Source organism: Musca domestica, unplaced genomic scaffold (assembly GCF_030504385.1).
Source record: "Musca domestica strain aabys unplaced genomic scaffold, Musca_domestica.polishedcontigs.V.1.1 39, whole genome shotgun sequence".
Lineage (NCBI taxonomy): Eukaryota > Metazoa > Arthropoda > Insecta > Diptera > Muscidae > Musca > Musca domestica.
Window position 1 is genome coordinate 2,527,084 of NW_026712326.1, and position 26,891 is coordinate 2,553,974.

At 37.0% G+C, this 26,891-nt stretch overlaps 1 protein-coding gene and 1 long non-coding RNA gene across 2 annotated transcripts; one reads left to right on the forward strand and one right to left on the reverse strand.

Annotated features, from left to right (window-relative positions):
* The first annotated feature begins 536 nt into the window (after positions 1-536).
* On the forward strand, positions 537-26,314 carry LOC101890848 (activating signal cointegrator 1 complex subunit 3). The gene is made up of 9 exons (XM_005187914.4): positions 537-978; positions 1,049-2,712; positions 4,927-5,625; positions 5,687-6,924; positions 8,417-9,293; positions 19,147-20,155; positions 20,267-20,435; positions 25,133-25,546; positions 25,603-26,314. The coding sequence occupies exons 1-9, from the start codon at positions 833-835 to the stop codon at positions 25,915-25,917; spliced, it is 6,531 nt and encodes a 2,176-aa protein (XP_005187971.1). The 5' UTR covers positions 537-832; the 3' UTR covers positions 25,918-26,314.
* LOC131804097 (uncharacterized) lies at positions 13,729-15,577 on the reverse strand. Its single transcript, XR_009342895.1, has 3 exons — positions 15,407-15,577; positions 15,243-15,334; positions 13,729-13,751 (listed from the first exon to the last, which is right to left on the reverse strand). It is a non-coding gene; the product is annotated as an uncharacterized LOC131804097 (long non-coding RNA).
* Positions 26,315-26,891: the final 577 nt, after the last annotated feature.

Sequence of the window (26,891 nt, forward strand, 5' to 3'; positions counted from 1 at the left end):
AATTTGTTAGAGAAACGATTAGTTCGAAATTTTAATTCTTATGTGAACATGACGTTATTCTCGACTCGTGTCCATGGCAGAAGAATACAGGTAGATGCATCAACGCTTGGGAGCATTGATATGCCAAAAAAATTAAATGTTTTTTTTTTTTCAAATATAAGTAGATTTTTATATACTTTCTTATACTACGTCATTCGGAGGCTATTATTATTCGCGTTTTTCAAAAATTTTTACAAATTTAAATAATTTTTCATTCAACATTTTCAATTCCAAAATTGGTTTGATAGTTCATTGATCAAGCAGCTGTGTCGACGCGTCTACCTATATTCTTCTACCATGCTTGTGCCATTGCGTTTATTTCAGCCTAAACTCTTGGTTCGTGTTGTTGCTATGCTGTCCGTCCGTCTCACCGTTTATTTGCTTGTTGTATTTGCTATTTCGTTTCGTATTGCAAACCGCAATGCTGTAATTAGTTGGCTGAGCAAAAAATAACAATTTTGCGAGAACTAGATCAGCAGTTCATTTCAGTGAATCGTTCAATTGAGAGCCTTTGGTGAACTACACAACACTGGTTCCAACCCAAATGAAGTTTGCAGATTAATAGTTTCACAACGTTTGGAAACCCAAAAGAAAAACAAAAACTTGTAGAATTGAATGAACGTAGCGAAAAAAGGATATTCAACAGTTGTGTATTGCATGTCAGTACAAAGTTTTGCGGCTTGGGTTGTGCAAGTTATACCTAGTAGGAGTAGGTGCGGTGGCATTCGCCAAATCTGCTGCCACTGTTAGATTAGAGTAAAGGAATTCGAAAGGCAGCCACATCACTTGCGAAATGTCTGAACGCTTGAAAGAAAAGGATCTGCCGCGTTTTAGTGGTGCACTGCGGGCAAATACCGATTTGGAAGCTAAACTACCAGTCGCTCTTGACACCGAGGAAGAAGATTCAAAACGCCAAGAAAGAAATTCGTTTTTGAAAACGTAAGTACTTGACCAGCGTTTTTTAGGGGATTCCCATATTAAGAGCAGTTTTCATTTTTCTTTTCTCAAGGCAAGGTGAAAAAGAACAAACCATTGCAGAGGTATTGAAGCAAATACCGCCAGATAGGCAAGATCAGGCGAAAATACATTTGCAAAAGTTAAGGAATTTGGTGCAAGAATGCATGGGTTATGACGAACAGCCCAAGGTGGTTGAACATGCCACCTTGTTTCTTTTTTGGTTAATGTTGGATCAGAAAGTCATTACTGTGGCGGCCACCATGCGTATACGTAGCATATTTGGCACCATATTCGGCAACAGGCTGGCCATAATACACCAAACAGTAAGATCTATACGTGAACTATTAGAAGATTACGAGGTGGAGGAGTTAAAGGATTGGAACAAGGGCAAGGGTAAAGCAAGGAAGGGTCAAATGCTTTGGGGTGACCACATAAAAGTGCAATTCCAGAATCTTCCACTGGAAGAACTGAGTAATCTTATGAATTTAGCACCTAATACGGGAAATAAAAATGCGGCATCTCTGGGCTTTTCCATGCAGTGGAATCAAATGGAGCCTTCAAACTCCAAATATCACAAAGTTGTGGAAACCTTTTTGGAAATGTCACAAAAGGAAGAACAATCACATTACATTATAAGCCTCACCGAGCTATTGAATTCCAAAAAGTCGAATATTGAGCTGCAAAATGACCTCATTGAGTTGTTGGGTTTTGATCATTTTGACTTGGTGCAACAGGTGTTGAAGGATCGCAATAAAATTGCTACGCAACTGCAGGAGTTGGAGCAGGAAGAAAAACGCAACAAACGTACGAAGCAGTTGCAGCAAAAACAACACACCAACAAGATGTCCAACGGAACGGTAATGCGTCCCACAGTTGCCTCACAAGTGGTTGTGCAGTCGGCCCTGGAAAAAGAGCTTAGTAAACAAACTCGTCGTGAGGAGAAAAAAATGCAACGTCTAATACAAAGTTTGGGTCGTTCTGACAATGAGGAAAACGATCAGGCGCAAGCTCTTAATCCCATGCAATTACGCCTACAACAACAAAAACGTTTGTTGGAAGTGGCCCAACATCAACCGCTCTTGAAGAGTACACAGGATATGAAAGATTTTCGTTCGACCTTGCCACCGCAAGTACGTTATCCCTATGTTTTCGATAGTCAATTGGAGGCCAAACAACATGCCGGCTTTATCGGTGGCAATCGTATATCGTTGCCTGACAATGCGGAACGCACAGACAATCGACAATATGAAGAGGTTAAAATACCCGCAACCGAACCGCCACCATTAAGTGTGGGCAACAATCGTATAAACATTTCGGACTTAGATGAGATTGGTCAAATGGCTTTTGCCAATTGCAAACAACTCAATCGCATACAATCGGTGGTCTATCCTGTGGCCTATCACAGCAATGAAAATATGTTGGTTTGCGCCCCAACTGGTGCGGGTAAAACAAATGTCGCCATGCTAACAATTGTGCATACCATACGTCAACATTTGGAGAATGGTATAATCAATCGTGATCAATTTAAAATTGTCTATATTGCACCAATGAAAGCTTTAGCCTCCGAAATGGTGGATAATTTTTCCAAACGTCTGAAAGAATTGAACATTGTGGTCAGAGAGTTGACGGGTGATATGCAATTGACCAAAACGGAAATGCAGCAAACACAGATTTTGGTTACCACGCCAGAGAAATGGGATGTTGTGACAAGGAAAGGTGAGTTAAAGTTTTTTTTTTTTATTTTGGTGGGGTAAATATATGGTCAGAGAGGAAGTTATCATTCTTTGAGCTTTCATTGCGCATTTTTATACCCTCAGTCATATGGCTAGAGAGGGAGGGTATATATCATTTGATTCGGCCAAAACGTGCCTCATCGAAATAACGGTTCTAGACCCTAAATCTCTTTGCACCATATCCGTTTCAGAATATTTGGAGTCGATCTAGCGATGTCCGTCCGTCCGCCTGTCCGTCCGTCTGTCTGGCTGGCTAGTGCGCACGATACCTCTCGAAGGATGTATTCGATTTGATCCAAACTTGGGACATCGTAATATCATTGTTAAACTTAGATCGAGTCCGGAGATGGGCAAAATCGGTCCACTCCTTCTGGCACAAAGGGTCAACATTTTGAATATCTATGAAGCTCATAAGACGCGAAATTAACATCCGATTCCATTCAGAATTGGCACATATTAATATTTCCATAAACACAAGATATGTTATAAAGATGGTCGAGATCGGTCCATTCCTTCTGGTACCACCCTCACAAAAGGTTGCAATTTTCTAAGAAAATATTCTACTGCACAAAGAGAGAAAGAATAATCCGATTTTGATCCAACTTTGCAAATCCAAATATTTGCATCAGTGCTAGGTCAGGTGAGATAATGGACCATATCAGTGCACTCTTTCTGGTACCTCCCCCACAAAAGGTCAAAATTTTGAATAATTATAACTTTTATAAAATGTGATGTGAGAGTCCGATTATCTGCAAATTACAAATATCGCAATATTTTTATTAACCCAAGATCTGGTGTGAAAATGGGATATATCGGTTCACTCCTTTTGGTACCTCCCCCATAAAGGGTCAAAATTTTAAATATTTATGAAGCTCATAAAACACGAAGCTAACATCCAATTCAATTCAGATTTGGTGCATCTCTATATTTCCATCAACACAAGATATGTTATAAAGATGGTAGAGATCGGGCTATTTCTTCTGGTACCTCCCCCACAAAGGGTCAAAGTTTTTGAATAACCAAAACATTCATAAAATCCGAAATAAGCATCCGAATCTCTTCAAATTACACACATCACAATATTTTTATTAACCCAAGTTCTGTGAAGATGGGATAAATCGGTCCACTCCCTCTGGTACCTCCCCCACAAAGGGTCAAAATTTTGAATATTCATCAAGCCCATAAAACGCGAAATTAACATCCGATGTCGTTCAGACTTGGCACATCTCCATATTTCCATCAACACAAGATCTCTTATAAAGATTGTAGAGATCGGACCATATCTTCTGGTACCACCCCCACAAAGGTTCAAAGTTTTGAATAACAGAAGCGGTCATAAAATCAGAAATAAGCGTCCGAATCTCTTCAAATTACACACATCACAATATTTTTATTAACCCCAAGTCTGGTGTGAAGATGGGATATATCGGTCAACTCCCTCTGATACCTCCCCCACAAAGGGTCAAAATTTTGAGTATTCATCAAGCCCATAAAACGCGAAATTAACATCCGATGTCGTTCAGACTTGGTACATCTCCATATTTCCATCAACACAAGATCTCTTATAAAGATGGTAGAGATCGGACCATATCTTCTGGTACCTCCCCCCACAAAGTGTCAACATTTTTGAATAACAGAAACGATCATAAAATCCGAAATAAGCATCCGAATCTCTTTAAATTACACACATCACAATATGTTTATTAACCCCAAGTCTAGTGTGAAGATGGGATATATCGGTCCACTCCCTCTGGTACCTCCCCCACAAAAGTTCAAAATTTTGAGTATCCATGAAGCCCATAAAACGCGAAATTAACATCCGATGTCATTCAGACTTGGTACACCTCAATATTTCCATCGACGCGAGATCTGTTGTAAAGATGGTAGAGATCGGATCATTTCCTCTCGTACCTCCCCCCACAAAGGGTCAACATTTTTGAATAACAGAAACGATCATAAAATCCGAAATAAGCATCCGAATCTCTTTAAAATACACACATCACAATATGTTTATTAACCCCAAGTCTAGTGTGAAGATGGGATATATCGGTCCAATCCCTCTGGTACCTCCCCCACAAAGGGTCAACATTTTTGAATTACCAAAACGATCATAAAATCCGCAATAAGCATTATGGTTCTCTACAAATTTCACACATGCCATTATTTTTATATTCTTTTCGAATTCTTTTCATTTCAGGTGCCGGGGATGTTGCTCTTATTAGCCTTGTTAAACTGTTGATTATTGATGAAGTACATTTGTTGCATGGCGAACGTGGTCCCGTTGTTGAGGCCCTTGTTGCCCGTACACTACGTTTGGTTGAATCCTCACAAAGTATGATACGTATTGTCGGTCTCTCTGCCACCTTACCCAATTATATCGATGTCTCCAATTTCCTACGTGTCAATCCGATGAAGGGTCTCTTCTATTTCGACGGTCGTTTTCGTCCAGTGCCTTTGGATACGGCATTTATTGGTGTGAAGGCGGTGAAACCATTACAGCAATTGGCCGATATGGATCAAATATGTTATCAAAAATGTTTGGAACAAGTACAACAGGGTCATCAGGTTATGGTCTTTGTGCATGCACGTAATGCCACGGTACGCACAGCGACAACTTTAAGAGAATTGGCGCAGCAAAATAAAACCAGTGCTGTATTTTTGCCGGATACAACGAGCAACAATTATGGTTTGGCCCAAAGAGCAATACAAAAATCGAGAAATAAGCAATTGGTGGAATTGTTTGCAGCCGGGTTTGCAATGCATCATGCCGGTATGTTGAGGACAGATCGTCAATTGGTTGAGAAATATTTTGGAGAAGGTCATATCAAGGTGTTGGTTTGTACTGCCACCTTGGCCTGGGGTGTTAATTTGCCGGCTCATGCTGTCATCATTAAGGGTAAGGCTAAGAAAATATTTTAATTTTAAATATTCATACCTCTATTTATTTGATTGCTTAGGTACCGATATCTATGATTCTAAACACGGCTCATTTGTGGATTTGGGTATATTGGATGTATTGCAAATATTTGGTCGTGCTGGTCGTCCACAGTTTGACAAGAGCGGCTTGGGTACCATCATTACCACCTATGACAAATTGAACCACTATCTATCCCTGTTGACCAATCAATTCCCCATTGAATCGAATTTTGTACAATTTTTGGCCGACAATCTAAACGCCGAAATAACCCTTGGCACCATCTCGAATGTTGAGGAAGCTGTCGAATGGCTAAGTTATACTTATCTGTTTGTGCGCATGCGTATCAATCCCCATGTCTATGGCATTGAATATGCCGAAGTTTTACAAGATCCCCTGTTGGAGACAAAGCGCCGGGCACTTATCATGGGTGCTGCCATGAGTTTGGACAAAGCCCGAATGATTCGTTTCAATCAGAGAACAATGGATTTCAATGTAACCGATTTGGGTCGCACAGCATCACATTTCTATATCAAATACGATACAGTGGAAATATTCAATGAACTGTTGAAACCCTTCATGTCGGAGGCCGAAATCTTTGCCATGATTTCGCAAGCCCAAGAATTCCAACAGCTTAAGGTGCGCGATGATGAAATGGAAGAACTGGATGAGCTACGTCACAACTACTGCAAAGTCAAGGCATTTGGTGGCAGTGAAAATGTCTGCGGCAAAGTGAATATTCTAATGCAAACCTACCTCTCGCATGGCTATGTGAAATCGTTTTCTCTGGTCTCCGACATGTCTTATATTGTACAGAATATTGTACGTATTTGTCGTGCCTTGTTCTCCATTGTGCTGCGTAACAATAATGCCATTCTGTCGGGTCGTATGCTTCAAATTTGTAAAATGTTCGAGAAACAGCAGTGGGACTTTGAAACGCCCATGCGTCAATTTGGTAATTTAAATGCGGAAACAATTGACAAATTGGAAAGTCGTGGCATAAGTTTGTATACACTGCGTGAAATGGAGCAGAATGAATTGAAGGAAATCCTACGTAATCCCCGAAATGCCGAACAGGTGTTGCGTGCCGCAAGGGAACTGCCAATGCTTGATATTGAGGCAACACTGCAGCCCATTACACGTACAGTGTTGCGCATTAAAATCGATATCTGGGCAAATTTCAATTGGAATGATCGTGTTCATGGCAAAGTTAGTGAGAGTTTTTGGCTGTGGATTGAGGATCCGGAAACGAATTTCATCTATCATTCGGAATTGTTTCAGGTGAGCTAAATTAATTAGATAATTTTAATAAGAATTGATTTTAGTGGCTACAATTTTTGGTTGGTTTTATGAGCTTCATGAATATTCAGAATTTAGACCCTTTGTTGGGGAGGTACCAGAAGGAGTAGACCGGTGTATTACATCTTCAGACCAGACTTAGGGTTAATAAAAATATTGTGATGTGTGTAATTTGCAGAGTATCAGATGCTTATTTCGGATTTTATGATCGTTGTGGTTATTCAAAACTTCGATCAATTGTGGGGGAAGTACTAGAATGAATGATCCGATCTCTACCATATTTATAACAGATCTTGTGTTGATTGAAATATTGATATGTGCCAATTCTGAATGGGATCGGATGTTAATTTCGGGTTTCATGAGCTCCATAAATATTCAAAATTTTGACCCTTTGTGGTGGAGGTACCAGAAGGAGTGAACCGATATATTCCATCTTCACACCAGTCCTTGGGTTAATAAAAATATTGTGATTTGGTAATTTGAAGAGAACCAGATGCTTATTTCGGATTTTATGATCGTTTTGGTAATTCCAAACCTCGACCCTTTGTGGGGGAGGTACCAGAAGGAACGGTCCGATCTCTACCACCTTTGTAACAGGTCTTGTGTTGATGGAAATATTAAGATGTACCAAGTCTGAATGGAGTCGGATGTTAATTTCGGGTTTTATGAGTTTCATGAATATTCAGAAATTTGACCCTTTGTGAGGGAGGTACCAGAAGGAATGGTCCGATCCCTGCCATCATTACAACAGATATTGTGTTGATGGAAATATTGATTTGTGCCAGTTCTGTATGGAATCGGATATTAATTTCGTGTTGAGCTTCATGAATATTCAATATTTTGCCTCTGTGAGGGAGGTACCATTTTCGCACCTGACCTAGAACTGATGCAAATATTTGGATGTGCAAAGTTGGAGCAAAATCGGATTATCCTTTCTCTTTCTGTGCAGTAAATTATTTTCTTTGAAAATATTGACATTTTGTGGCGGAGGTACTAGAAGGAGTGGACCGATTTTGCCCATCTCCGAACTCGATCTAAGTTTGACAATAATATTACAATGTGCCAAGTTTGGATCAACACGAATACTTCCTTCGAGAGTTCGAGCCAGACAGATGGACGGGCATCGCTAGATCGACTCCAAATGTTCTGAAACGGATTTGGTCCAAAGTGACCTAGGGTCTAATACCGTTATTTCGATGAGGCACTTTTTGGCCGTATCAAATGATATATACCCTCCTAGCCATACATACTGACTGAGGGTATAAAAATAATTTAATGCCCCACAGAGCCACACTCTTGACCATTTTAAAAAACTTTTTTCAGTGACCGACAGAGTGTGATCAGTAAGGTCTATAAGAATATTCTTCAATATCAAAGCGATCTATTTTAGTGTTCATTAAAAATATTTTTCTCAGTATAGCCTTATTCTTAAAAAAAATCTTTTTAAAATTCTCCAATCTTTCTTTCATTCCAGGCAACTCGCAAATTTGTTTACGGCGGTAAACCTCAACAGCTGGTCATGACTATACCATTGAAGGAGCCACTGCCGCCACAATATTATATACGTGTTGCCAGCGACACATGGCTGGGCAGTAATGCCTGGACAGCAATGACATTCAAACATCTTGTTCTGCCCGAACATCATCCACCATTGACAGAGCTCTTGCCATTAAATCCACTGCCAGTTAGTTGTTTACAAAATCCTTTGTATGAATCCCTCTACAACTTCTCCCATTTCAATCCAATACAAACACAAATATTCCATTGTCTGTATCACACCAACAATAATGTGTTGTTGGGTGCACCGACGGGTTCGGGTAAAACCATTGTTGCCGAAATTGCCATGTTTCGTGCCTTTAATATGTCACCCAAGGCGAAGGTTGTGTACATAGCTCCCCTAAAAGCTTTAGTCAAGGAACGCATCAGTGATTGGAAGAAACGTTTCGAGGCTGGTCCTCTGCGGAAAAAAGTGGTCGAACTTACCGGTGATACAACGCCCGATATACAGGCTATCCGGGAATCTCAGGTTATTGTTACAACCCCAGAAAAATGGGATGGTATCAGTCGTTCGTGGCAGACAAGAGAATATGTTCAGGATGTTGTGCTAATTGTTATCGATGAAATTCATTTGTTGGGTGAAGATCGTGGTCCGGTCATTGAAGTTATTGTCTCACGTACAAATTTCATTACATCGCATACGGGACGTAATATACGTATTGTGGGCCTGTCAACGGCATTGGCAAATGCTCAGGATTTGGCCAATTGGTTGGGCATCAAACAAATGGGCCTGTATAATTTTAAACCATCTGTGCGCCCGGTTCCTTTGCAGGTGCACATTAATGGATTTTCAGGTAAGCTTAAATTGTGGATTTCGTTCTTAAGAATATTTTGGAAGCTAAGTTAAAAAATCATGGCTAAAATCGTAGATTTGGTGGAGGAGGATTCATTTTTGAGGACTAGCCTTGATATAAGCTTGGATTTGGAGATTAATTATTAAAGACTGTCCACGCTTGTGGATTGGATTTTCGTAGGTCTACAACAAGCAGGAATTTTCAGATTGAATTTTACATTTTTTTTTCGAGGTCAATCATTGCTAAAATCATGGCTTTTTATACCCTCTGCCATATGGCTAGAGAGGGTAGATATCATTTGAAACGGCCAAAACGTGCCTCATCGAAATAACGGTTTTACACCCTAGGTTTCTTTAGACCAAATCCCTTTCAGGACATTTGGAGTAGACCTAGCGATGTCCGTCCGTCCGCCCGTCTGCCTGTCTGACTGGGTGGTGCGCACGATAGCTCTCGAAGGGAGTATTTGATTTGGTCCAAACATGGTACATCGTAATATTATTATCAAACTTAGATCGAGTTCGGAGATGGACAACATCGGTCCACTCCATCTGGTAGCTCCCCCACAAAAGGCCGAAAATTTCAAAAATAATATTTTCCTGCACAGACAGGGAAAGGATAATCCGATTTTGCCCCAACTTTGCAACTACTAATATTTGCATCAGTGCTAGGTCAGGCGCGAAAACGCTCCATCAAGAACCTCTCCCACAAAGGGTTGAAATTTTGAATAATTATAACTCTTATAAAATGTGATGTAAGTGTCCGATTGTCTTCAAATTACACACATCACAATATTTTCATAAAATCAAGGTCTGGTGTGATGGTGGAATATATCGGTTCACTCCTTCTGTTACCTCCCCCACAAAGGGTCAAAAATTTGAATATCCATGAAGCTCACAAAATACGAAATTAACATCCGATTCGATTCAGACTTGGCACATCTCAATATTTCCATCAACATAAGGTTTTTTTTATAAAGATGTTAGTGATCGGACCATTCCTTCCGGTACCTCCTCCACAAAGAGTCAAAATTGTGAATAACCAAAACTATCATAAAATCCGAAATAAGCATCCGGTTCTCTTCGAATTACACACATCACAATGTTTTTATTGACCCAAGGTCTGGTGTGAAAATGGTATATATCTGTCCACTCCTTCTGGTACCTCCCCCACAAAGGGTCAAAATTTTGAATATCCATGAAGCTCATAAAACACGAAAATAACATCCGATTCCATTCAGAATTAGCACATTTCAATATTTCTATAAACACAAGATCTGTTATAAAGATGGTAGAGATCGGATCATTTCTTCCGGCACCTTCCCCACATAGGGTTCAAAACTTTTGAAAAACAAAGCGCTCAAACAAAGCGAAATAAGCATCCAACTCTTCTCAAATTTTACCCATCCAAATATTTTTGCTAACGCAAGATCTGTTATGAACATGATATATGTCTGCCAATCCCTTCTGGTACCTCACCTACAAAGGTGCTTTGAAACCTCCCCCAGAAAGGGTCAACAGTTGGAATGATCATAACTCAAGGCTGGGGATATACATCTGTCGGCAAAACCGACTGATACTAGTTTACTTGTTAAATCAATATTTTCAAAGGTCGGATTTCAAAATTGATTTTGTGGCCTAATATTTCCAAAGGCCTACTATTATGGCCCAAACATGATTTCGATTTAGAATTTTATGCTGTTGTCGAAGACGATGACAATAGCAATATTCAATCATTTATTTTTTCTGAAGGGTATTCTAACCTTCCTATGGATTTTGACATAGAGAAGGGGAGAGATTCATTGCTGTATGAATTATATACATGGAGCATACATTTTTGTTGTTGTCTAGTATACGGATGAACGATTTTTCAACATTTAAACTCTGCTCCGGAGACTTCCGAGTAATAATAAAACTATAATTTGGAATTACATTATTTTATTGTATATATCCTAAGAGTTCCTTCGACGGCGTAACATCATTTTCGAATATGTCAAGGAATTGTAATGTCCAGAAAATGAATACCAATTGACACCACGGCCATGTTGGGCATCTCCATAGTGACCATTGAGATTGCTGACAAAAAAGAAAAAACAAAAAAAATATTTATTTTTTTTCAAATTTCAACAAAGAAAACTCAACCCCAACTTACCTCACATGACATGCACCATACCACCAGCCACCCATAAAGGCTTGGGCACAATTCGTACCATAATTATCATTATCCTGATCTTTAGTTGTAAATTTCAAACCAATGTGACCTTTTAGCGAATCTCCAGCCGTACCCGTATAACGTCCCGTCCTTTTGAGTACATACTTTTCCAATTCATTGCCAATTCGAAAGGCATCATATTTGGCAAAACCTTCGGCCTCATTTGTACCATTTGTCATCAGAATCAATAGCTCTTGAGGTCCCTGGTAGTTGGTTAGCGCATGCAATTTATCCAAGCCAATGAAAAATTCTCCATCGATATCACCGAACCCGTCTTTATATTCAGACCATGTGCGATAGAAATCTATAGAGCCATCATGTCGCCTTTGTATCACTGTCCAATCGCCACCATCATGGTGTGCATCGCATTCAACGAGAAAACTTTCATTGCTAAATTGTGGTAGACGTATGTAATAGTAGCCACTGCTTCCGGTGCAGGCTGTTACCTCGGCACAACTGGCAAAGGGGCCGTGGGATTGACTTTTTTTAGCGCGTGTTTGGAGAAAATGTAAGGAATTAAATTTTGTAAAAAAAATAAGGTTTTCTAAATTAGACTTACCATTTATATGGTAGGGCATCAACGCGTATATCAAAAATGGGTGAGTCTAGAAGATTACAATAAATAAAATATATATGAATGGTTAAATTGATTAATTTAATAAATAAAAATTAAATGAATTAATAAATTATAAATGAATTGAACAAAATAAATAAAAAAATACATAAATCAATAAAAAATATAAAAGTAAATAAAATAGATTGAGAAAAATCAACTAAATACAAATGGAATATATGGTGAACAATAACCGCAAAATCGAAAGATGTATATCGAAGGTATATAAAATATGAACCGATCTTGATAAAATTTGGCAGACGCCGTTTCGAGCTGTATCTAAATTCAGGTATCAAATATCATTGTTGTGGAGGGACTTAAAACCCCAAATCGGATAAAACATATATATGGGAGCTACAGCTATGTCTGAACTGATCTACACCAAATTTGAAGTACTGGCTTCTAGGATGAATTCTGTCGTAGTTCCCAAAATTTTTTTCAGAGTTGTATCTGATATCTGGTACCAAATATCATTTTTGTCGAATGCATATTACGCTTGTGAGGGACTTTATACCCCAAATCGGATAAAACATATATATGGGAGTTATAGCTATATCTGCACCGATTCCCAATAAATTTGAAGTACTGGCTTCTAAGATAAATTCAGTAATAAGTGCCAAAATTCAGTTCATTTGGGCTGATATTAGCCATTTGGGGCACAATAAACCTGATATTAGGTAAAGATATATATGGGAGCTATAGCTATATCTAAACCGATTTCACCAAATTTGATGTACTGGCTTTTATTTCGATTGGATTATCGGTAGCTTAGAAGAGCCAGGAGACGGGCATAGGATACTTTTAATCAGGGAAATGTGCTTAAAGTACTAAATGGTACTAAAATTTGAATCCATTGTTAATTTAGGATGGAGGTCGCAGACGGACTGTATGCACTAAAGGTTGTTGTTTTGAAATTCGAACTAAAAAGGACTATATTTTATGCCATTTAGTATGATGTGAACGAATGGAGCTACAATGTAAACTCTTTGGTGTAAGAATAGAGTTGGAGAACTAGGCTTGGATAAGGAGGTGGGTTTTTGAAATATGTTCTACTTGATGCTTGGGTCATGAATCTAGAAATTTAAAATATGTATATTGGGATCACTGCTAGGGTGTAGGGTTGAGACTTGAAGGTGAATTTGGAAATATGCACTAAAAAGTTCCATAAGTACTAAATTTGGTATTTATGAAAAAGGGGTAGAGAAATGTCCAATTCGGTATTTGGATCTCTTTATGAGATGGATTTTGAAGAACGTATCAAAAAGTACAAAATTTACTAATAGACATTAAATTTGGTATTTGGGGAACAAAATCTGGAATGAGGGTGTAGGAGCGATAACCCAAAGGTTATATAATAACTCGGAATGTAAGGGTAGCAAAAGTACTAAATGCACTAAATTCGTATAAAACACGGAAATAAATTTGATATAAAAACAAAAAAATATATAAGTATGTAAGATAATATGAAAAAATAAAATAAATACGAAATAAAAAATAAATACACACATACATCAAAAATATATATAATTTATAAATGAATTTAGTTTTTTTTCCTGGAAATTTTTGAGATGTTACTTCGGTTTGAAAAATTCTTTATAAACGGCTTTAATAACTTGCCTTTATTCTTCACTTGTTTGCTGAAATAAACAAAAAATAATTTTTACAGATTAAAGAAAATTTTGAAATTTTCAAGACCTTTATTATGCTCAGGACAATATATATGGCGTTTCAGATCTTAGACTGAGAGTATATTTCTTTAAAAAATAAAAAAAAGTTATTTGATTTTGATGAGGCCAACATGGCAAGTATCTGCAGAACGAAGAACCGCCTCTCTGTTCCCATTGAGATCTGAATTGTTGTAAGCCACTCTAGTGTACTGTAGGCTTTCTGGCGAGAATAATATAGGGTAAAAAACAGACTGGGAGCAAGTGTGGAGGATAGGAATGCCTATTACATTATTCTATTTAATATAGACAAATCTAAACCTAGGGGTGCTTTACATTTCGTCCCACGGGAGGCGACAATACTGAATATTGCAGGCATTGTCAAGATAAGGAGGAGATCGAGAAGTATTCCATTTTCATACTTCATCTAATACAGATTAAAATATTGGTATGTGCAATATTCGATAAATTACACATTCATATCAGATTTCTGGTTAAGAGAGATATTTAGATGTAGCAAGTTGTAAAGAATCGGCGATTTGTTTCGCAAGTTATGACAGATAAAAGTATTGAAAATTGGGACTCTTTGTGGATTAGGTACCAAAAGGGGTTGGCAGATGAATAACATCTTCACACAGATCCTGCGTTAGCAAAAATATTTGGGCGTGTGAAATTTAAAGAAAAAACCTGAACCCTATGTAGGGGAGGTACCAGAAGAAATTATCCGACCTTTAACATCTTTACAACAGATCTTGTGTTAATGGAAATATTGAGATGTTCCAAGTTTGAATGTAATCGGATGGTTATTTCGTGTTTTACTAGCCTCATGAATACTCAGAATTTTGACCCTTTGTGAGGGAGGTGCCAGAAGGAGTGGAACGACATATTCCATCTTCACACCAGACTTAGGGTTAATAAAAATATTGTGATGTATGTAATTTGAAGACAATCGGACTCTTACATCACTTGGACAAGTGTTATAATTATTCAAAATTTTGCCCCTTTGTGGGGGAGGTACTTGATGGAGTGGACCGATATTGTACATTTTCGCACCTGACCTAGCATTGATGCAAATATTAGGATTTGCAAAGTTGGAGCAAAATCGGATTATCATTTCTCTTTCTGTACAGTAAATTATTTTCTTTAAAAATGTTGACATTTTGTGTGGGAGGTACCAGAAGGAGTGGAAATATATTGATCATCTCCGGACTCGATCTAAGTTTGACAATAATATTTCCATGTACCAAGTTTGGATCAAATGGGATACTCTCTTCGAGAGTTATCGTGCACACCAGCCACCTAGACAGACATCGCTAGATCGACTCCAAATGTCCTGAAACGGATTTGGTCCAAAGACACCTAGGGTCTAAAACCGCTATATCGATGAGACACGTTTTGGCCGTATCAAATGATGTATTCTCTCTCTAGCCATATGGCTAAGGGTATAAAAATCTCTCAATTTACCTCACATTTAGATTATCCATTGTGTCCTTTATTTCACTGACATCATTGACAAGTTGCTTTACGATTTCGGTGTCCTCTAAATTGAAACAAACCTAATTTAGTAAAAAAAAACGGAATACACATATATTTCATATACAGTTCGCAGATATACATTTCTAACTCACACTCCCAGAAGAACCTAAAGCACGGTTTGGCAAAATGCAATTTATGATAAAAATCACTTGAAGTAGAAATATTTTAGCTAACATTTTCTTTTATTTTCGAAGTTAGTTAACGTCCGGCCAGTTTGCACGTTTAGATGGAACTAATGGCAATTACTGAAATATTATCCATTCTTAAGACATACAATTATGTTGATATTTTAACCCTTAGATCCACTTGTATCGAAATAAATGCTCTCGCCAGACATGTTCAGAGAATGCCATGAAGATTCAAGTGGATTTAAATTAATCACTGCCACTGAATATTGAATTTTGAATATAACATCAATCTCATGTGTGGTTTATTTTGTGTTGAGCTTAAATTGTTTGGTTTCTCATGTTTATGGATTAATATTGTACACAGTTTTTGTTTTCGGAGCTTCGTTCACACTTTAACGTAGAATTTGGAAACATGTTATCAGCGTGAAATTGTGGTTTTCCTACGGGGATTTTATTATTTTTTTGTTTTTTTGTGCTTCAAAAGAATTTTGGCTAGATTAAGTTTTGAAATTGAAACGAGAAAAAAAGCCATTAAAAATAGTATATTCCAGGGGAGGAGTATGCTGTTTTGAAAGTTCGAGGTGGAAGATTCGTAAACCAGCCACATGTAATATGCAAATGAACGATCCTAGAGTGTCAACCTGCGTGTCCGCCATATTTCTTCTACAACGTTCCCTGACTCTCAGAATAGAAACCAAATTTGCTTAGTGGCCGTCTTGCCAGGTAACCGCTCCACTCGGAGACCTGCTGGTCCATTGTGTTCATCCTAATAAGAAATTGGAAGAAAGAAAGAATAGTGACAACAAAAAAGCTGTAAGCTGTAGCTTGAATCATCAAAATACCAAACATCAGGACCATTATATGTGGGCTATACGAAGACGTGGACCTGCACAGACAATTTTCTGTTTTAGGCTGTAGTATCCATTGCGAACTTCAAATACCAAAATTTAAAACAATTCCGGTGAATAATGTCGCTAAAATCATTAAAATACCGAATATCGGGAGGTACCGTTATATGGGGGCTATAAGAAGGCCGGCACAGACAATTTTCTGTCTTAGGCTGTAGCATCCATTACGAACTTCAAATACCATAATGTGAATAATGTCGTTAAAATCAACAAAATACCGAATATCGGGAGGTACCGTTATATGGGGGCTATGCCAAAACGTGGACCTACATGACCCATTTTCAATACCGAAAGTCCTGTAGACATAATATACATTTGGGTGAAATTTTATAAATCTACTTCAATTCGTTCGGAAGCTAGAGTGATTTCCACAGACGGACAGACGAACGGACACTGCTAAATCGACATAGAATTTTATGCTGATCAAGAATATATACACTTTGTGGGGTCTATAATGTATATTTCAAGGTGTTACAAACGGAGTAACAAACTTAATATAACCTCCATACTATGATGGAGGGTATAAAAAGTATGGTGTTAGTGGTTTAATATATAATTATGAGAATTATCCACGGCTAGAGATCTTGCCGTGTCGTCTTTAGCCACTTAAATCTTCTGGCTAATTGAAGAATTATTGTAGGGTCAGTGTTAGAGAACGCAGACAAATCATGTGGCACTTGTTCCAACCTGTGTTTCACGTTAATGAGTGCTGGATTGTGGCAGAGCAGATGTTCGATCGTCTCAATTTCTTCGTCGTCCTGACATATTGTACAGTAATCAATGTCATCGCTGTCCCATCCCGATGTCATTGCCCTCACCTTGCAGTGACCTGTGATGATAGCCACCACAAGTATTTAGTCAGGCTTAGACAATGACAGTAACGACTTTGTTCTCTTCTCCGAGAGTGTGGGCCAGAGTCTTTTGGAGATGTTGCATCCCTTTTCGTCCAGCCATTTTTTGTTGAATTCTCTCCGAGTAGTGGTCATGAATTACCTGTAGGAGTTCTAAACTTTAATGATAGTCGATTTGGATCCTAGCCAATTCGTCTGCAGTCTCGTTGACTGGTGCGCACGATAACTCGCGAAGGGAGTATCCGATTTGGTACATCGTAATATTATTACCAAACTTAGATCGAGTTCGGAGATGGTCAATATCGGTCCACTCCTTCTGGTATCTTCCCCACAAAAGGGCGAAAATTCCAAAAATAATATTTTTCCTGCACATACAGAGAAAGGTTAATCCGATTTTGCTCTAACTTTGCAAATCCTAATATTTGTATCAGTTCTAGGCCAGGTGCGAAAATGGACAATATTGGTCCGCTCCATCAAGTACCTCCGCCACAAAGGGTAAACATTTTGAATAAATATAACTCTTACAAAATGTGATGAAAGCTTCCGATTGTTTTCAAATTACACACATTACAATATTTTTATTAACCTAAAGTCTGGTGTAAAGATGGACAATATCGGTCCACTCCTTCTGGTACCTCCCCCACAAAGGTTCAAAGTTTTGAATAACGAAAACGATCATAAAATCCGAAATAAGCATCCGATGCTCTTCAAATTACACACATCACAATGTTTTTATTAACCCAAAGTCTGGTGTGAAGATGGAATATATCGGACCACTCCTTCTGGTACCTCCCCCACAAAGGGTCAAAATTTTGAATATTCATAAAGCTCGTAAAACACGAAATTAGCATCCGATTCCATTCAGACTTGGGACATCTCAATATTTCTATCAACACAGGATTTGTTGTAAAAATGGTAGAGATCGGGTCATTCCTTCTGGTACCTCCCCCACAAAGGTTCAAAGTTTTGAATAACAAAAACGATCATAAAATCCGAAATAAGTTCAAGTTAAACACATCACCATGTTTTTATTAACCCATAGTCTGGTGTGAAGATGGAATATATCGGTCGGCTCCTTCTGGTATGTCCCCCACAAAGGGTCAAACATTTTGATTATCCATGAAGCCCATAAAACGCGAAAATAACGTCCGATTCATTCAGACTTCATACATCTCAATATTTCCATCAACACAAGATCTGTCATGAAGATGGTAGAGATCGAACCATTCCTTCTGGTACCTCCCCCACAAAGGGTTCTAGATTTTGAAAACAAAACGCTCAAGGAAAGCGAAATAAGCATCCAAATCCATCTGTCCATCTCCTCAAATTTCCCACATACAAACCTTGTTGCTAACACAAGATCAAGTTGTGAGGATGATATACATCTGCCAACCCCTTCTGGTACCTCACCCACAAAGGGTCACAATTCCCAATACTTATATCCGTCATAACTTGCGAAACAAGTCAGCAATTTTTTATAATTTGCTATATCTAAATATTTCTCTTAAATCGGAATTTATCTGTATCAGATGAAGTAGGAAAATTGAATACTTCCGTCCATACATATATACACATATTCCAAAAATGTGCAGATATCTCATATAAAGTATAGGAAGTAGTCCAAATCTGGAACGTTGTAACATTTATACCAGTCTTAGGTCAGATACGAATTGGTCAATATTGTCCAAACGCTTCGCAACCTCTCCCATAAAGGGTCAACAGTTAGAATAATCATAACTAAAGGCTGGGGGTATACATCTGTCGGCACAACAGACTGATACTATTTTACTTTTAGATGTCTAAACTCGATTATCGCCACGTCCTTGGAGCAAATAATTTATCAGCGCCAATTTTGATGACATATAAATTATTAAATTTCCCCGTTTCTAATGTTTCTAAATTGTTTTTGAATACAGTATTAACAAATCGCCTTTTATCCTTACAGGAAAACACTATTGTCCACGTATGGCCACCATGAATCGTCCCACATTCCAGGCAATACGTTCCTACTCGCCAACCGATCCGGCCATTGTTTTTGTCTCGTCTCGACGACAAACACGTCTGACTGCCTTAGATTTAATCACATTTGTGGCGGGTGATGAAAATCCCAAGCAATTCCTCAACATGGAAGAGTATGAAATGCAACAAATTCTACAGGACATTAAGGACTCGAATTTGAAATTCTGTTTGGCCTTTGGCATTGGTTTGCATCATGCCGGTTTGCAGGAACAAGATCGCAAGACGGTTGAGGAGCTGTTTCTCAATCGTAAAATCCAGGTTCTCATTGCCACAGCAACACTGGCCTGGGGTGTTAATTTGCCAGCTCACTTGGTTGTCATCAAGGGCACGGAATACTTTGATGGCAAGGTAAAGAAATACGTTGATATGCCCATAACAGATGTCCTACAAATGATGGGTCGTGCCGGTCGGCCTCAGTTCGATAATGAAGGCGTGGCCGTGGTATTGGTTCACGATGTCAAGAAAAACTTTTACAAAAAGTTCCTCTACGATCCATTCCCAGTGGAGTCAAGTCTGCTCGAGGTATTGCCGGAGCACATTAATGCAGAAATTGTTGCAGGCACCGTACAAACGAAACAGGCTGCCTTGGATTATTTGACATGGACTTTCTTCTTCAGAAGATTGTTACGAAATCCCACATACTACAATTTAGAAGGTCTGGAACCCAGTCAAGTCAACACCTTCCTATCTTCGTTGGTGGAAAAGGTCATTTATGAATTGGAGGCAGCCGCCTGTGTAATGCAAAACGAACATTTGTTGCTGCCAACATTTTTGGGACGCATTGCTTCATTTTACTATTTGTCGTATCGCACAATGAAACATTTCCTAGATGATTTGGAACCGCAAATGTCGACATCGGATATTTTGCTTGCCATAGCTGATTCCTATGAATTTGATCAACAGCCTGTACGTCATAATGAAGATAAATACAATGAGTAAGTTGGGAAAAATATAATATGCACACCCACACCCACATACACACATATCTGTATATCAAATGAAAATTATCTCAAAATGTTAATTGTATTTTATTTTCTCCTCTACAGAGAAATGGCCGATGTTGTTCGCTATCGTCCACGTTCGCCCACATGGGATTCTCCCTACACCAAAACGTTCCTGTTACTTCAAGCTCATTTCTCACGATTGTCACTGCCTAATTCCGATTATTTAACAGATACCAAGTCGGCTTTAGATAATGCAACGCGTGTTATGCAGGTATGTATTAAAAAAAGTAGGCGATAAAAACTTTGCTGTGGAGAAAATCTGTCGATAAGAACTTTGTAATAGAAATATTAAGAAATATTGTCGATAACAACATTTTTATGGAGAAAAGTTGTCGAAAACAACTTTTCTATGGAGAAAGTTGTCGAAAACAACTTTTCTATGGAGAAAGTTGTCGATAACAACTTTTCTTAGGAGAAAATATGTCGATAACAACTTTTCTATGGAGAATAGTTGTCGATAACAACTTTTCTATGGAGAATAGTTGTCGATAACAACTTTTCTATGGAGAATAGTTGTCGATAACAACTTTTCTATGGAGAATAGTTGTCGATAACAACTTTTCTATGGAGAATAGTTGTCGATAATAACTTTTCTATGGAGAATAGTTGTCGATAACAACTTTTCTATATAGAAAAGTTGTCGATAACAACTTTTCTATGGAGAAAAGTTGTCGATAATAACTTTTCTATGGAGAAAAGTTGTCGAAAACAACTCTTTTGTGGAGAAAAGTTGTCGATAACAACTCTTTTGTGGAGAAAAGTTGTCGATAACAACTCTTTTGTGGAGAAAAGTTGTCGATAACAACTTTTTTGTGGAGAAAAGTTGTCGATAACAACTTTTCTACGGAAAAAAGTTGTCGATAACAACTTTTCTATATAGAAAAGTTGTCGATAACAACTTTTCTATATAGAAAAGTTGTCGATAACAACTTTTCTATGAAGAAAGGTTGTCGATAACAACTTTTCTATGGAGAATAGTTGTCGATAACAACTTTTCTATAGATAAAAGTAGTCGATATCAACTTTTTTGAGGAGAATAGTTGTCGATAACAACTTTTCTACGGAAAAAAGTTGTCGATAACAACTTTTCTACGGAAAAAAGTTGTCGATAACAACTTTTCTACGGAAAAAAGTTGTCGATAACAACTTTTCTACGGAAAAAAGTTGTCGATAACAACTTTTCTACGGAAAAAGGTGTCGATAACAACTTTTCTACGGAAAAAGGTGTCGATAACAACTTTTCTACGGAAAAAAGTTGTCGATAACAACTTTTCTACGGAAAAAAGTTGTCGATAACAACTTTTCTACGGAAAAAAGTTGTCGATAACAACTTTTCTACGGAAAAAAGTTGTCGATAACAACTTTTCTACGGAAAAAAGTTGTCGATAACAACTTTTCTACGGAAAAAAGTTGTCGATAACAACTTTTCTATGGAGAAAAGTTGTCGATATCAACTTTTCTATGGAGAAAAGTTGTCGATATCAACTTTTCTATGGAGAAAAGTTGTCGATAGCAACTTTTCTATGGAGAAAAGTTGTCGATAGCAACTTTTCTATGGAGAAAAGTTGTCGATAACAACTTTTCTATGGAGAATAGTTGTCGATAACAACTTTTCTATATAGAAAAGTTGTCGATAACAACTTTTCTATGAAGAAAGGTTGTCGATAACAACTTTTCTATGGAGAATAGTTGTCGATAACAACTTTTCTATGGATAAAAGTAGTCGATATCAACTTTTTTGAGGAGAATAGTTGTCGATAACAACTTTTCTACGGAAAAAAGTTGTCGATAACAACTTTTCTACGGAAAAAAGTTGTCGATAACAACTTTTCTATGGAGAAAAGTTGTCGATAGCAACTTTTCTATGGAGAAAAGTTGTCGATAGCAACTTTTTTATGTAGAAAAGTTGTCTATGGAGAAAGTTGTCAATAACAACTTTTTTTTAGAGAAAAATAGTCGATAATAAATTTTCTCTGGAGAAAAGTAGTCGATATCAACTTTTTTGAGGAGAAAAGTTGTCGCTTACAACTTTTTTTTGGGGGAAAAAGCCGTCGATAACAACTTTTCTCTGGAGAAAAGTTGTCGGTAATAGCTTTTCTCTGCAGAAAAAATGTCGAGAAAAGTTGTCGATAGCAACTTTTCTATGGAGAAAAGTTGTCGATAACAACTTTTTTATGTAGAAAAGTTGTCTATGGAGAAAGTTGTCGATAACAACTTTTTTTTAGAGAAAAATAGTCGATAATAAATTTTCTCTGGAGAAAAGTAGTCGATATCAACTTTTTTGAGGAGAAAAGTTGTCGCTTACAACTTTTTTTTGGGGGAAAAAAGTTGTCGATAACAACTTTTCTCTGGAGAAAAGTTGTCGGTAATAGCTTTTCTCTGCAGAAAAAATGTTGATAACAGCTTTTCTCTGGAGAATATTTGTCGATAACAACTTTTTGAGGAGAAAATTGTCGATAATAACTTTTTTGTGGAGAAATGTTGTCGATAATAACTTTTATGTGGATAAAAGTTGTCGATAACAACTTTTTGTGGAGAAAAGTTGTCGATAACAACTTTTTTGTGGAGAAAAGTTGTCGATAAAAACTTTTTTGTCGAGAAAAGTTGTCGATAGCAACTTTTTTGTGGAGAAAAGTTGTCGATAACCACCTTCTTTTGTAGAGAAAAGTTATCGATAACAACTTTTTTTCTACGTAGAAAAGTTGTCGATAACAACTTTTCTATGGAGAATAGTTGTCGATAACAACTTTTCTATATAGAAAAGTTGTCGATAACAACTTTTCTATGAAGAAAGGTTGTCGATAACAACTTTTCTATGGAGAATAGTTGTCGATAATAACTTTTCTATGGATAAAAGTAGTCGATATCAACTTTTTGAGGAGAATAGTTGTCGATAACAACTTTTCTACGGAAAAAAGTTGTCGATAACAACTTTTCGACGGAAAAAAGTTGTCGATAACAACTTTTCTACGGAAAAAAGTTGTCGATAACAACTTTTCTACGGAAAAAGGTGTCGATAACAACTTTTCTACGGAAAAAAGTTGTCGATAACAACTTTTCTACGGAAAAAAGTTGTCGATAACAACTTTTCTACGGAAAAAAGTTGTCGATAACAACTTTTCTACGGAAAAAAGTTGTCGATAACAACTTTTCTACGGAAAAAAGTTGTCGATAACAACTTTTCTATGGAGAAAAGTTGTCGATAGCAACTTTTCTATGGAGAAAAGTTGTCGATAGCAACTTTTCTATGGAGAAAAGTTGTCGATAACAACTTTTTTATATAGAAAAGTTGTCTATGGAGAAAGTTGTCAATAACAACTTTTTTTAGAGAAAAATAGTCGATAATAAATTTTCTCTGGAGAAAAGTAGTCGATATCAACTTTTTTTTGGGGGAAAAAAGCCGTCGATAACAACTTTTCTCTGGAGAAAAGTTGTCGGTAATAGCTTTTCTCTGCAGAAAAAATTTTGATAACAGCTTTTCTCTGGAGAATATTTGTCGATAACAACTTTTTGAGGAGAAAATTGTAGATAATAACTTTTTTGTGGAGAAATGTTGTCGATAATAACTTTTATGTGGATAAAAGTTGTCGATAACAACTTTTCTATGGAGAATAGTTGTCGATAACAACTTTTTTGTGGAGAAAAGTTGTCGATAAAAACTTTTTTGTCGAGAAAAGTTGTCGATAGCAACTTTTTTGTGGAGAAAAGTTGTCGATAACCACCTTCTTTTGTGGAGAAAAGTTATCGATAACAACTTTTTTTCTACGTAGAAAAGTTGTCGATAACAACTTTTTTGTGGAGAAAAGTTGTCGATAACAACTTTTTTGTGGAGAAAAGTAGTCGATAACAACTTTTCTATAGAGAATAGTTGTCGATAACAACTTTTCTATGGAGAATAGTTGTCGATAACAACTTTTCTATGGAGAATAGTTGTCGATAACAACTTTTCTATGGAGAATAGTTGTCGATAACAACTTTTCTATGGAGAATAGTTGTCGATAACAACTTTTCTATGGAGAATAGTTGTCGATAACAACTTTTCTATGGAGAATAGTTGTCGATAACAACTTTTCTATGGAGAATAGTTGTCGATAACAACTTTTCTATGGAGAATAGTTGTTATCGACAATAGTTGTCGAGAACAACTTTTCTATGGAGAATAGTTGTCGATAACAACTTTTCTACGGAAAAAAGTTGTTTAGAAAAAAGTTTTTTTTTAGAAAAGTTGTCTATGGAGAAAGTTGTCGATAACAACTTTTTTTCGAGAAAAATAGTCGATAATAAATTTTCTCTGGAGAAAAGTAGTCGATATCAACTTTTTTGAGGAGAAAAGTTGTCGCTTACAACTTTTTTTGGGGGAAAAAAGCCGTCGATAACAACTTTTCTCTGGAGAAAAGTTGTCGGTAATAGCTTTTCTCTGGAGAATATTTGTCGATAACAACTTTTTGAGGAGAAAATTGTCGATAACAACTTTTTGAGGAGAAAATTGTCGATAATAACTTTTTTGTGGAGAAATGTTGTCGATAATAACTTTTTGTGGAGAAAAGTTGTCGATAACAACTTTTTGTGGAGAAAAATTGTCAATAACAACTTTTTTGTGGAGAAATTTGTCGATAACAACTTTTTTTGTGGAAAAAAGTTGTCGATAGCAACTTTTTTGTCGAGAAAAGTTGTCGATAGCAACTTTTTTGTGGAAAAAAGTTGTCGATAACAACTTTTTTGTAGAGAAAAGTTGTCGATAGTAGCTTTTCTCTGCAGAAAAATTGTCGATAACAGCTTTTCTCTGTCGATACCAACTTTTCTATGGAGAAAAGTTGTCGATAACAGCTTTGCTATGAAGAAAAATTGTCGATAACAACCTTTCTAAAATCGTATATATAATTTATTTCATAACTCTCTCTCTTCTAGGCCATGGTCGATTATACAGCCGAACGTGGATGGCTTTCACCTTCTCTAAAAATTCAACAGATTATGCAAAGTGTAATACAGGCCAGATGGTTCGATGAAAGTGAATTCCTAACACTGCCGCATGTTAACAATGCCAATGTTCATTTGTTCTACAATATTTCCCATAATTATGAGTATCTGACACTGCCGGTTCTGAAAGACATTTGTCGAAATGATTATGAAAAGTTGGCCGGGCCGCTAAGAGATATGTTTGAAGAACCAGAAATCGAGCAGATCTATAGGGTTATACAGGATTTACCGGAGATTGCTGTTAACATTTATGTGCAGGGTCGTAATTACGAACAAGAAGAGTCAATGCGACCCGTGAGTACAGATCCCAAATCGAATGTCTGGACCGAAATACATCCAAATGAGGTGAGTTGACGAAACTACTAGAAAATGGATTCAATAATGAATTTCCTGTTTTGTAGGACTATGTTCTTTGCATTGACATGGAACGTTTGAATGCCAAGCGCCAATTCAACACTGCAATACATTGTCCGAAATATCCAAAGGGTAAGAAGGAGGCTTGGTTTATGACACTGGGCTCTCAGGGCAACGACGAATTGCTGGCCATGAAACGCATAAATATGCGTGGTCTAAAATCCTCCAATCGCATAACCTTCCAATGTCCCCCGCGCCGTGGACGTTTGTTGTTAACACTCTATTTAATGTCGGATTGCTTGATAGGATTCGATCAACAATTCGACCTACAATTTGAGGTTGTCGATCCGAAACAAGTATAGAGGCGGGGTTTTGTTGCCGAAAAGTAAATAAATTTCATCTCTAAAAGACTTGACAGCTTTAAAAGTATTGAATGTATAAAGTTAATCTAACCTTAACAAGGAACGTAATATATTGACCTTACAGTAGCTAGATCTTGTGAAAACGGAACCACGTTCTAAAGAAGAATTAAAAAACTAAAAGAAATTAAACAAATAGTTAAAGCTTGTTTTTTTATTATAAATTCTTATTATATAACTATATAATTAATAATATAATCGTATATACATAAGCATATACTTTTTATATTTATATTTGATACATATAGAATTATATTAGTCTATTGCATTTTGTGTGTTGAAAATTCGTAAAAACAAATTAGAAGAAAGTAATAAATACAAATGGATTTTTAAAATTCAATATTTTGTTTGTTTTTTATTTTGTACTGGTCAAAGTGTGGTAAGTTCCTTAAGGAAATTTATAACCATGTTATCGAACTTCGGAAGATGCCAAGAAGATAATGAAAACTTTTCACTAAATACTTTTCACCATTTTCTTGGCTAGGTTCTAAACCTTCTGTTTTTTCGACTGCATTTCTTCATTGGAATGTGGTTATCGTTAACTTTTCTCTATAGAAAAGGAGTCGCCGTCGATTATTATCCATAGAAAAGTTGTTATCGACAACTTTTCTCCATAGAAAAGTTGTTATCGACAACTTTTCTCCATAGAAAAGTTGTTATCGACAACTTTTCTCCATAGAAAAGTTGTTATCGACAACTTTTCTCCATAGAAAAGTTGTTATCGACAATTTTTCTCCATAGAAAAGTTGTTATCGACAACTTTTCTCCATAGAACTTTTCTCCATAGAAAAGTTGTTATCGACAACTTTTCTCCATAGAAAAGTTGTTATCGACAACTTTTCTCCATAGAAAAGTTGTTATCGACAACTTGTCTCCATAGAAAAGTTGTTATCGACAACTTGTCTCCATAGAAAAGT